We start from the raw sequence: 13,922 nt of genomic DNA, 5'->3' as shown, positions 1-13,922 counted from the left end.
CGGAGCTCAATGTGCATCTCGAGCACTGACTGCCTTCCCCACATAATCCCTCAGTCCCTGGGTGATGAGGGACATTCTGGAAAGACGCAGAAGGAAGAAATGTAGCAGCAGTCACATCTGTTTCACACTCAGAAGGTCAACGCAGAGCTCCAAATGCAGGCACAGCTCACAGACACTGTCACCACTAGGCAGCTGGTACACCTTGCTGAGAATAGGACAGGTCCGCCCCCTTGACTGCGGCTCCTACGGGACCTCTCCGGGAGCTCAGCCAATTCCCGGGCCATGATGTATTTAACACAGGAAGGGGGTCCGGCTCCTCCTCCAGTCCTCAGCATCCCCAAGACTGGAAGCTTAGCAGCAGCGAAGAATCTGTGTAGAGATCGGCTCATCCTCACTGTTTCCTGTGTGCCCCTGCTCTCCCAAAGTTCCCACTCATCCTTCCTTCCTGTCCCGCTGACTTCTGGCCAAACACCAACGACACAGAAGCAACAGCCACACACAACTCGCTTAACTAGCTCCAACAAGTGGATGAGGTCAAATCCTGAGAATAAATCCCATATTCCCTAGCATTCCTATGGTTCCATTTCTCTCATGACTGGTACAGAATGTGGTACCAGAACCAGTTCTGAGAAACAAAGCATGTTGAAGGTCAATAATCAAATGATTCTTCTCTTGGAATATCTGTGAGTCCTACTTGCATTAGGCTAAGGTGTACTGAAGGATTAAATTATGTATAAGATAAAGAACTCCACTCATTGTTCAGTCAATAATTATTCATGATTGTATTAAAAGTCCCTTTAGAGAACAGTAGGAAATTAATTCTTAGCTAACATCAGCTTGGGAGAAAAAAAGGAGGTTGCTTTTTTTTTTTAATGTACAGATGTTGATAATATAAAATTAACCACAGATATTATACTTCCATAAATGTTTCCAATAATCAATTACTATGTTGCTTTAATACTATAAAATTCTCATTAAATCAACATTGCTTAACTAAAATGGTCATGTTTAAAAGATGTTCATATCATTTTTATGATCACTCCTGAAATTTTCTGGTAAAATATATTATATAAATGACTTTGATAATGCACTCTAAATAGAAGAACATAAAGCTTAGCGGAAGAGCCACTATAATCAAATGTCCAGAGAAGGAAGATGTGTGCGCAAGGAAGAGAAAGCATGAAAGCATGTGAGCAAGGGAGACAGAGAGGGAGGGGGAAAACAGAGAAAATCATTTGGACACATAAATGAGCCTCAATAGATTCTGGCTGAAATATTTAATGACATCACTGAATATCACATTTACCATTAACTCCAAGAGGAAATTTTGCAGAGCACTTTAATGCTCAGCCAAAGAAAAGAAAATACGGTTCATAGTTACTAGGATTTTTTTGAAACAAAAGATCATAACTTTTCTTGTTTGCTCCCATTTCTTCCAGTCAACATGACGCGATCATTCAAGGCCCAGGTCAAATGTCACTTCATATGTGAAGCCGATCGTGGCCCGTACCAACTCTCTCGGTTTCATTAACTATATTGTAGTATTAATCACACCAAATTGTAGTAACTTATTTTGCCTGTCCCTGAGATGATGAAGACTTGAGGTCAGGGTCTAAATTTAATTTGTCTTTGTAGCCCTGTGTCTAACAAATAATACTTCTAAATATAGGATTGCTGGGTTCATCACACTGCAGGGTGGGTGTGATGATTAATTCTGTGTCAGCCTGACTGGGCCAGAGGGTGCCCACATTGGACATTATTTCTCAGTGTGTCTGTAAGGGTGTTTCTGCATGAGATTAGCATTTGAACTGAGGACTCAGTAAGCACACTGCCCTCCTCCAAAGCAGGTGGGTATCACCCAATTGGTTAAGGACCTAAATAGAACAAAAAGTGAAGGAAGGGAGGCGCCAGTCCTTTCCGGCTTAAACTGGAACAGCAGTGTTCTCCTGTCCTTGGATTTGGATTTACACCATCAGCTCCTTGGTTCTCAAGTCTTTGAACTTGGGCCAAAATTGTACCACTGGATTTCCTGGGAGGTCTCCAGCTTGTAGATGGCGGATCATGGGACTTCTCAGTCTCCATAATCATATGAGCCGATTCCTTATAATAAATCATATATATCATACAGGATATATATACTTTCTGTTGGTTCTGTTTCTCTGAAGAACCCTGATTAATATGAGAGAAGGTGTCGACACTCTGTGTCGACACCAACTCCCCTATCATATCCAGTATCTTCAAGAGTTTTATTTCCTCCAAGAGAAAGCTTAACGTATCAATTCCTTATCAACACAAAGGAACAGTTAAACCCTAAAACCAGAAGCTGACATATTAAGTAGGACACCCAGTACCCCCAGGTACATCCCAGCATACCTTTAGTCAAAGGGAAAGAAACATATACAAATACTGGTCTGAGTAGTGAATTTTCCTAAAGCAGAACTGATGCCTTCTGAACTCAATTAACATGGCTTAAAATAGTAAAAATAGCTATCTTAATGAGCACTTAGTGACTGCCAGGCAATATGCAAATGCTTTAGCATTTTTTTCTCATTGTACCTTCACAACAATATTTACAGAGGAGGCGTCATCATCATCATCATTTCCACGTGGCAGACGTGACAATGAGAGAGAGAGAAGCTGGGTGAAGGGGGAGCCCTGGCTGAGCCATGATTAAAAACCAGGAGGTCTAAGCACAGAGCCTCTCTTGTCAACGCCGCAGGAGGCTCCCTAAAATCTCCCTTAGAGGAAACTGCAATGTCCTGCAATTTTAAATATTCTTCCTTTAAAACTCATTGAACACTTTCAGAGCAAATTTAGAAGAAAGGAAAAGGAGGGTGGGGGGAACCCTCCACCTTCTGTGAAAGCAAAGATAGTCAGAAACCCAGACCGCCAAACAAAACATACCTGTCAAAGACTGTGAAATCTGGGAGGCAGCTGGGAGCTGACATATACCTCCTCAGGCCTTAAGCAAAACACAGAATTTCTGAAAAGTAATAATCACAGTTATGAAATGCCTACCCAATGAAAGCAGAGACAGTACCACTCAGAGAGCGAGCAGAGGGACACGGCATGTTTTAGAGTCCAGCTCGTTCATCTGGACCGAGGTTCCCACCTGAGGTGAGAAGGGAGTCAGAGCCTTTATCTCGAGAGTCCTCCACTGTATAATGGAAGCGAGGAAGACTCTGGAAATGACAGCTTTACTTAGAGAGTATTTGAAATAACTAACTCGAGTCAAAGATTTGGACTCATGTAGTTCATACCCAAACTCGTGGTGCCCCTGCCCACAACACTCCCTGGGATACAGGCTAATACTAGCCAACACTGGGCCCATTCGGAGACAGGGAAGAACCAGGGCCACAAGAGAACTGTGCAGAAAAGCAGCAAATACCAAGAAAAATGTAAGTAATAGGCCAGTGAGTAACAAACATAACAGGAGGAATTACCCAAGGAGACACAAAGAATTGGGGCAAATAACACTTCACAAATTACAAAAAAAAAAAAAAAAAAAGGGACACAAGAGCATGTCTACAAAACGAAAATATTCAAGGAAGAAGTAAAAGCGTTCAAATGATAAAAAAGACAAGTTAACTGAAATCAATGAAAATAAGCTGACAGAGCTCTGAAATACTACAGAAATACTGTTTAAAAAAAACCACTTGGGTTACTAAAAAGTAATGCAGAACTTGACTGAAAACATAGTAAGAAAAAATGCTTACTAGGAAAGCACAGTAAGTGAAAACAAAAAGTTAAAGATGAAGACCACAGATGCAAAAACCAAGGAGAAATATTAGATATATTTTCAGGGTTACTAAAGAAGAGAACAAAATGAAAAGAAAATATACTTTAAATATTATTTTTAAATGTGAAGACATACATACAGACTCTATTTCTCAGAGTTTAATGACAGGATCCAAGAAAAACTGATACAGAATCATAAAAACCAAGACATAGTCAATGAAGTTACTGAACTTTCTAGCAAACTAAAAATAGTCCACAGATATCTGAACAAAAAGCAAAACAAGAAAAAGTGGATCAGTTTGCTTCAGTCTTCACAGTGACACCAAAGCCAGAGAGCAGGAAAGCAGTAGTTCCATACTGCTCAGAAAAGGAAGAAGTAAGACTAAGCTTTAATATTGAACTAAAGCTGTGAGGGAGACAAACCATAAGTGACTCTTAATCTCACAAAACAAACTGAGGGTTGCTAGGGGGAGGGGGTTGGGAGAAGGGGGGTGGGGTTATGGACATTGGGGAGGGTATGTGCTATGGGGAGTGCTGTGAAGTGTGTAAACCTGGCGATTCACATACCTGCACCCAGGGGGATAAAAATACATTATACATTTATAAAAAATAAAAAATTTTTTTAAAAAAATATTGAACTAAAGCTTTGGTAATTGTGGTTCATAATCACAAATAATAAAGAAATCACTGGTAATAACCTTAATCAAAAAAGGATGGTAAAACAACGAGAGGGAAAAATACAAAGAAACGCCATCAATTTTCCTATCATTTTTTTTAAGAATATATTTATTTATAATAAATATAAAAGTGAGAGAGGGAACACAAGCAGGGGAAGAGGGAGAGGGAGAAGCAGACTCCCAACTGAGCAGGAAACCTGATGTAGGACCCTGGGATCATGACCCCAGCCAAAGGCAGATGCTTAACGACTGAGCCACCCAAGTGCCCCTTCCATCTTCCCCAGCATAAAGTCAAAAGATGCTGTTTTGAAGTTAAATTCATTAAAAAAAAAAAAAAAAGCTTATCAGAATTCAAAGAGTTTTTCCCCACTTAACTCTTTAATTGAAGTATAGTTGACAGACAATGTTATATTAGTTTCAATTCATTCTTGACTCATTGCTCACCACAAAAAGCATAGTCACCATTTGTCACCACACAATGCTATTAGAGTATTACTGACTATATTCCCTATGCTATACTTTCCATCTCTGGGACTTTCGTATTTTAATCACTGAAAGTTTGTACCTCTTAATACCCTTCATCTATTTCACCCATCCTCCCAGAAACGTTCCTTCTGGAAAGCACCACTTTATTCTCTATATGTAAGAGTCTCTGTTTGTCAAGTAATAGCAACACACTGGTGAAAGGACATTAATTTGAAATTCATAAATTCCTTCAGTTTAAGTCCACTTTCTATTTCTTCCGTTTTATACTGGAAGCAAAATGAAAAAACATCTCTTCATTAGAAATACGAAGTATAAATATCATGATGCTTTCTGTAAGACCACCTTTATTTACTTGTATATACACACAGAGACGTTGTAAATAACATTCGTCAAATGATAAAAGGTGTGAGGCAGATTCCGATGAAAATTCCATCAGTATTTTTCAAAGAGCTGGAGCAAATAATTCTAAAATTTGTATGGAATCAGAAGAGACCCCGAATTGCTAAGGAAATGTTGGAAAAGAAAAACAAAACTGGCAGCATCACGTTGTCTGATTTCAAGCTTTACTACAAAGCTGTGATCACCAAGACAGCATGGTACTGGCACAAAAACAGACACATAGACAGCAGAGTAGAGAGTAGAGAGCCCAGATACGGACCCTCAATTCTATGGTCAAATAATCTTCGACAAAGCAGGAAAAAAGATATAGTGGAAAAAAGTCTCTTCAATAAATGGTAATGGGAAAATTGGACAGCTATATGTAGAAGAATGAAACTCGACCATTCTCTTACACCATACACAAAGATAAACTCGAAATGGATAAAAGACCTCAACGTGAGACAGGAATCCATCAGAATCCTAGAGGAGAACATAGGCAGTAATCTCTTCGATATCAGCCACAGCAACTTCTTTCAAGATATGTCTCCAAAGGCAAAGGAAACAAAAGCGAAAATGAACTTTTGGGACTTCATCAAGATCAAAAGCTTCTGCACAGCAAAGGAAACAGTCAAGAAAACAAAGAGGCAACCCATGGAATGGGAGAAGATATTTGCAAATGACAGTACAGACAAAAGGTTGATATCCAGGATCTATTAAGAACTTCTCAAACTCAAAACACACAAAACAGATAATCATGTCAAAAAATGGGCAGAAGACATAAACAGACACTTCTCCAATGAAGACATACAAAGGGCTAACAGACACATGAAAAAATGTTCATCATCACTAGCCATCAAGGAGATTCAAATTAAAACCACCCTGAGATACCACCTTACACCAGTTAGAATGGCCAAAATTAGCAAGATAGGAAACAACGTGTGTTGGAGAGGATGTGGAGAAAGGGGAACCCTCTTACACTGTTGGTGGGAATGTAAGTTGGTGCAGCCAATTTGGAGAACAGTGTGGAGGTTCCTTAAGAAATTAAAAATAGAGCTTCCCTATGACCCTGCAATTGCACTACTGGGTATTTACCCCAAAGACACAGATGTCGTGAAAAGAAGGGCGACCTGTACCCCAATGTTCATAGCAGCAATGGCCACGGTCGCCAAACTGTGGAAAGAACCAAGATGCCCTTCAATGGACTAATGGATAAGGAAGGTGTGGTCCAAATACACTATGGAGTATTACGCCTCCATCAGAAAGGACGAATACCCAACTTTTGTATCAACATGGATGGGACTAGAAGAGATTATGCTGAGTGAAATAAGTCAAGCAGAGAGAGTCAATTATCATATGGTTTCACTTATTTGTGGAGCATAACAAATAGCATGGTGGACATGGGGAGATGGAGAGGAGAAGGGAGTTGAGGGAAATTGGAGGAAGAAATGAACCATGAGAGACTATGGACTCTGAAAAACCACCTGAGGGTTTTGAAGGAGTGGGGGGTGGGAGATAGGGGGAGCCTGGTGGTAGGTATTATGGAGGGCAAATAATGCATGGAGTACTGGGTCTGGTGCATAAACAACGAATTCTGTTACACTGAAAGGAAATTAAATTTTTTAAAAAATAAAAAAAAAAAGGTGTGAGGCGGTGTTTAAAAATGAGCAATACATCATCTTTTCAAAGAATAAAGCCATTATTCTACTTTAATAACTGCATAATATTTCTCAGATTCCTGTACATTATTTTGTTCTCATTTCCTAGATAAGAGAAATTAGATACCCAAAGGTGAAACAACTTGATGGAAGAGTGACGTAATTCAGGATGATATTTTAATAAATATGTGATATACCCACTAGTTTCCATCATTATCCCATCTACTGATTCGGCTCCATACGAGGATAAACTTGTAATATAATTACATATGCCTGACAGTAGAATGAATTGCCACATACAGTATAAATTCCGAAGAGTACTCAACATAAGGCTGATGGAACCAACCAACCTTCCAGAAGGTTGCCACACCCCAAGCACAAGTTAGGCTTAGTGACGTTTGAGGGTGCTTCCAATTCTGAAAATGACTTTATAATGTGAAGTCATACAACAAAGTCACAAATCTCTCTCATGCTATAAAAATAATAGTATCAGTACCATGCTCACATTTAGAACTCTACGCTTTAAAATGTTCTTCTGAAAACGTCATACTTCCTTTTCTGCCATAACAACCATTGAAATAGGACAAGTGTCATTAGTTCCACTATGCAGTTGAGAAAATTAAAATTCAGAAAAGTCGTCACTGGTCCACGATCATCCAGACAGATCATTATAGTGTCAAGACTTGTTTTTCCGGGTTTTTCTGTTTGTTTGTTTGTTCTAGTCCATGATTACTAAGCAACTACCCTACATAAACGTGTAGTAACCCAGCGCTGACCACGATTTACTTACATGACCCTGGGGTTTTCCGAGCCACTCTGCCTACTTAGTTGAAAATGGAAGAAAGGTTAGGTTGCCGTGATTCTTGCTATCCTGTGTTGAAGAAAGAGCCTTGGAACTTCATGGAAAAGAACTTTAAAGCAGCCACATTATCTATGCCCATCACTATGCTATAAACTCTTTTTTGGTAGGAAATTCAAGATTCCTCAGCAAAGCTTGCTATTGTCCTTGTGGTTTCCAAATACAAGATGTAAAAGTCATCCACTGCTGGTGCTGGACGGTGTATGCAGCTGTTCAACAGAGGTAGTCACAGAGCAGAAGTCTGAATGGGAACTCTGGTGAGGGGGGCTCATGTATATGCGTGCGCATGTTCTGGACACCTGCTCTAAACCAGCAGCTGAGAAGCACTCGGTAAACATACCCTGGAGCGGCTGGAAGACAGATGGGGCAAAGCCAGGTTTGCGGAACCCGGTCCCTGAACAAGCCAACTCATTCACTGGGACAGCAACTGGTGAAATACATTCGAGAGCATATATGACATACTTCCTGCCAATATTTGGGAACAGAAAATGATGGAAGATGGGATCTTTTCTGAATTTCCTTGATGTCTTCCAATGGCAGATCGTAAGGGGACAAACTCAAGTGCAAGGAAAGTGAATAAAAGAACTTAACACTTGAGTAAGGGAAACGACTGAATGCAAATATAGGTTTTTTCAAAGAGAAGATGAAGGCTGCTCCTGGAAGTGAGACTCTTGGTGTGGCCACAAAAGGAATTCTGCAAATGCTATTTAGGCCGTTTAAATATTCAAACCTAAGCAGAAAGGCACAGCAGGATATTCTGTGGCTCTTGGCAAGATTTTATCACTAGTCACAAACTGGAAACATACTAAATAGTTTTTAAAGCGATATTCAAATGTCTTTTCAATTACGTAGACAGTGGCAATGTTGCTTGCACTGCTGACATTCTAAAACTGCATCTTAAAAGTGACCTTGTCAATACACTTAATACATAGAAAAGATAAATTTTCAAGCTTTGCAATTTTCTCCCTGAATCAAACATTGTTAAAACTAACAGCATCTGGGACGCCTGGGTGGCTCAGCGGGTTAAGCCTTTGCCTTCAGCTCAGGTCATGGTCTCATGGTCCTGGGATCGAGCCCCACATCTGGCTCTCTGCTTGGCAGGGAGCCTGCTGCCTCCTCTCTCTTTGCCTGCCTCTCTGCCTACTTGTGATCTCTCTCTCTCTGTGTCAAATAAATAAATAAAATTTTTCAAAAAATCATTTAAAAACTAACAGCACCTGATTCAAGCAGGCTTAAAAAGAAGCACCAATGTATTTTCTGTTCTGAGACATCTGTAACTGAAAATACAGACCAAAAAAATGAAAAACAGCAGTAAGAAAAAAAAAATAATTCTTTGGGACAAACATATTAAGTGAAATACTCACTGTTCCTTCCTCCATACAGACTTCTGAATAAGACTTTTATAAGCTAGGAGGCACAATCATTTAGAATGAATCACATATATTATAGTCAATCAAGATAATATTTTCAGAGTTTTTCCTCAGGGTAAGTAGTAACACAATGATTCTCTTTGCCAACATCTTCAGTTGTCATAAAATTAGTTACAGAACAATGACATTGTCAAAATAAATAAACTCACAAAGTTAATACTGAGCCACTCAAACAAAAAAATTTAATAACAATTGAATGAAAACATAAAGTAATACTATACCAATATCATATATAAGGGATAAACATATTTTGCATGATAAGGAGTGAAAGTTTCCATATTTACATAGGGACAAAGCAAGAAAATTTAAATTTATTACCTTTGCCTTAGGGAGTCCATAATACCGTTTAACTTTTTGAATGAAATTATCAGTCGTGTGCTGGTGCTAGCTCATCCCCAGCTCATGAGTGCCAGTTGTTAAATATTAAAGATCCCTGCAAGCTAGTTGTTAAATCATTGAAACCAATCATAATTAGAGTATTTACACCATGGGCAATGATGAGCAATACAGACCACACCCCTCCATCCCCCCCCCCCCAACCCAAAGCCAGTTTAATAGCAACTCACTGATCCAAATAAAGATACACAGTATAGGGGCTCAGTTGGTCAAGCATCAGCCTTTGGCTCAGGTCATGATCCCAGCGTCCTAAGTTTGAATCCTGCATTGGGCTCCCTGCTCAATGGGCAACCTGCTTCTCCCTTTGCCCCTCACCACACTCATGAACACGAGCTCTCCCACTCCTTCACTCTCACATGCCTTCTTCCTTTCTTTCTCAAATAAATAAAATCTTTAAAAAAAAATACACAGCACAATTAATTTTCACAAAGTAAATTCTCCCATGTAGGCAATACTGGAGTCAAGAAAAAGAATATTACCACACACCCGCAAGCCCCCCTTGTATCATGTGTGAATCCATGCACCCTCTAGAGGTCTGAAAATCTTCCAGATACAAATACTAGAAAGGAGTAATTTTAGCAATGATGAGGGAAGAAGGCAATGTTAAATGAAAGATATAACCTGGAAAATTATCTGGAAGCAACTGCGAAGGTAGGCTGGCAGAAAAAGACACAGCATGATATACATTTACTCAACAGTAGCGGAAGCAACGCAGGAAGGAAAATACGAAATGGCAGGTACTGCGCAGCTCCACAAGTGTTATGAGGCACATGTCTATGAAACAGACCTGTTAAGTGCGAAAATCTTAGGAAAGAGATAGTTTAACATACTGTAATTCTCTTTCTTTTGCCTATGATTTTTATATCATAACCAGTAGAGAGCAGGAGAAAAGCTCAAGTAACTGCCACACCTAAAGTGACAGCTAGTATTTGATTACTATTGAAATTCACAAGACTTTTCCCCCCCTCTAATTTACAGTGGTACCTGTCTGTGAAAAGCCCTTCAAAGTCATCCCACTCCTCTGAGGAAAGCTGACTCAGCTGGCACAAAGAAAACAGCATCTGACAGCAATCCTGTGCCATGTGGCGCTGGTATCGGGATTACGCTTGTAGGAACGAACATATATTTACACAAAAGCTGGCTTCTTTTGTTTTTCTTTGTCCCAGGGATCAGTTGTATCCAGTGGTCTTCCAGTTCTCAATATTCATCAATAAGCTGATTCCTTAATTTCAGCCTAAGTTCTATGAAACTGATAACAGCTAGACTTACACAAAAAAGGGGTTTTTCCTTATAAATTTCTTCATATTTAAGGGTTCAAAATTTTTAAATTACACTTTACAGATAGATGTATGTATCGAAGTATTGACTTCTGTCCCATACCCAGACACAGAATTGTTCTAATGAGAATGGCCCCCAAGTCATGTTCAACCTAAGATTTTCAATGCAGTTATATACAATTTGACTAACCAACCTTTATTGTTTTCCTCTTCATATGGATATTCATTCATCCATTTGTCTCTAGAGTCACATTGATCCTGCAAGAAACACACACAAAAACAGATAATGAGAAAAAGTTCCACATGTTGATGACATTCTTCCACTGGGGAGTGAACAACTTCATTCTGCAACTCTTTAGGTTCTTCATTGGTAGAATGAGGTAATCAAAGCAACAGTCACAGAATATTTTTTTCACTGGTTGTTTTTTTTTTGCTTGCTCTTTACCAGCCACTAAAGGGCAAAGTGGAGAAATGCGGGAATAAAAGCACAATCTCGGGCGCCTGGGTGGCTCAGTGGGTTAAGCCACGGCCTTCGGCTCAGGTCATGATCTCAGGGTCCTGGGATCGAGTCCCGCATCGGGCTCTCTGCTCAGCAGGGAGCCTGCTTCCTCCTCTCTCTCTCTGCCTGCCTCTCTGCCTACTTGTGATCTCTCTCTGTCAAATAAATAAATAAAATCTTTAAAAAAAAAAAAAAAAAAGCACGATCTCCAACTAGGACAGCTCCTGAGCACAAGATAATGGGGATCTGTTTAAAGAGAGTCGAGGGAGGGAAGAAAAGGAAAGGGAGGCACCAGAGAGACAAAGGGGAGGAGAAAATGGCAGAAATTGGTTTAAAAGTAAATTTAATATACGAAAGTCACAAATATTCTTACTGAAGCACTTGGCTCCCTTATTCGTAGCAAACAACGAATTTTTAAGTAATGCTGTTTTCCAGAGGAAATGATTTTTTGCCTTCTTTACAGCTGATACATATGCAGCATAATTAATATGAATACTTTTTGGTGCCTTCATGTCGATCAATACCCAAGCAACTTCTTATTTATTTTAAAGATTTATTTATTTGCAAGAGAGAGATACAGGGGGGAGGAGCAGAGGGAGAGAATTCCCAAGCAGACTCCTTGCTGGGCGCAGAGCCCACCACCTAGGACTCAACCCCACAACCTTGCGATCATGACCGGAACCTAAATAAACCAAGAGTCCAGTCAAATGCTTAACTGACTAGGCCACCCAGGTACCCCCAAAAATTAATCTCAAAAGCTCCCATATCCCCAGGACCGTTTGGATCTCACTAAATATAATTAAATATTGCTGGATTAGAGAGTTCTGATTACAATAAAGCATTTGCCTCATGTGGAAGTATCTTGAAAGTCCTCCTGTTTATTTTCATTCAGCACATTATGTAACTTGCTTCAGAATTCCCTTTTCATGAGGCAAATTTTCTTTGGCATTCAGTTAAGCCAGCTTAGTAGGCATAATTGATTTTGCTTTTTCATTCGGAATTACACTCAAGAGGGACAGGCCTTGGTGTTCTCAGCAGCACCCACTCTGCTGGTGGCTCACCCCTGCAGCACGGCACAGATTTCCTCTGCGTGGGCCTCCAGACATTTGAACAGAAAAAGGGTTCACTCGCTCATAGGGCCTTAAATGAAACACAGCACGATTCACAAGTTCCATGGGCTTGGTCTGTAAGGCAGACTGGCTTTTAATTTTATTCTAGTTTTAAGTTAATCAATCAATTAACCAATTTCTCCTTCTCTCTTTCTCTCTCTCTCTCTTCCCCCTTTGCGCCCCCTCCTTCTTCTCCACTTCTCTCTCTATACATAATTAATATATACATATTTTAAAAAGTTTATATCTCAATATGTATATACTACAGTTTTTACTACTAGAAATCCTGCTGAAAAGCAATATAATGTAAATGTAACATTTTAATAATATTTTTTAAAGATCTTATTTATTTATTTATTTATTTGGCAGAGAGAGACAAAGCGATAGAAGGAACACAAGCGGAGGAGTGGGAGAGGGAGAAGCAGGCAAAAGGGAGCCCCATGTGGGGCTCAATCCCAGGACCCCAGGATCATGACCTAAGTTGAAGGCAGACACTTAATGACTGAGCCACCCAGGCACCCCAATCATATCTTAATATTACAATGGCAAACTAGGAAAATTCTCTGGAAATTCAGACTGTAACTCTTCTATTTTACATTATGAAACCATAATATGGTTTCCCTTGAAAGAATTAAAAAGTCATCTTAAAACACCATGTTCTTATCAAACACGTCCTGTCCTTTCTAGTCTTCAAAATATATCTAAATCGATCAGTTCCAACTTAGCAGAATGTACTAGGTACGTCAAAAACTGGCTTCAATCTTACATTCCAATTTTGTAGGTTTTTTTCTCCCCACACTTTGATATATCTTGGCCATTTTTCACATGATATTCAACTTCCTGATGCTTAATCCAAAATTTGTAACACTCCACTGCAGAGATATATTTACTCCCTAATTTTTGTCTAATAATTTACAATTTTGTGCTACTGCTGATAATGTTTAAACATCCTTCTATGTGAATCTTATAGCCACCAGGGCCTCTGCTAGCTGGGGTGATGACATAGTGACACTGGAAGGGACGCCCTCTCTGGGCAGACAGGGACAGACTCTAATCAGAAGGGAGGGCCCAATGAGCAGAGCCCAGGGCAGATCTTCACCACCATTCACCCCCTGAGCCAGATAGCCTCATTTACTATACTTAGCTGCTCTGAGTCTGCACCTTTAATTACTGCCTTAGAATATAGTTATAGAAGTGCAATTACCACATCAAAATAATAGGAACTTTTTTTCCTGGTTTTTCAAAACGTCTTTTTAAAGAGACTCTACCAACTTATGCTCCCCAGAGAAACAGAAGCCCGTGCTACCATAGCGCCACATCCATCTTTATTTCCGGAAACAGAGCACATTACCTCACACATTTTAGGGGGATCAATAAATATTGTCAAATGAGTAAATGAAGGTAGTAATGACAAATGG

At 39.7% G+C, this 13,922-nt stretch overlaps 1 protein-coding gene across 4 annotated transcripts in view; it reads right to left on the bottom strand.

Annotated features, from left to right (window-relative positions):
* KLF12 (Kruppel like factor 12) overlaps positions 1-13,922 on the bottom strand; it is a 435,792-nt gene that overhangs the window by 280,314 nt on the left and 141,556 nt on the right. For all 4 annotated transcript variants that reach the window (XM_013047135.2, XM_045080634.1, XM_004775054.3 and 1 more), the window contains exon 2: positions 11,091-11,154. In XM_013047135.2, the coding sequence (XP_012902589.1) occupies positions 11,091-11,123 (33 nt within the window). In that variant the 5' untranslated portion in view covers positions 11,124-11,154. The remainder of the gene's footprint in view (positions 1-11,090; positions 11,155-13,922) is intronic.

This window comes from Mustela putorius, unplaced genomic scaffold (assembly GCF_011764305.1).
Source record: "Mustela putorius furo isolate JIRA1106 unplaced genomic scaffold, ASM1176430v1.1 tig00000480_pilon_pilon_pilon, whole genome shotgun sequence".
Classification (NCBI taxonomy): Eukaryota; Metazoa; Chordata; class Mammalia; order Carnivora; family Mustelidae; genus Mustela; species Mustela putorius.
This window is presented reverse-complemented; position numbering and strand designations above follow the sequence as displayed.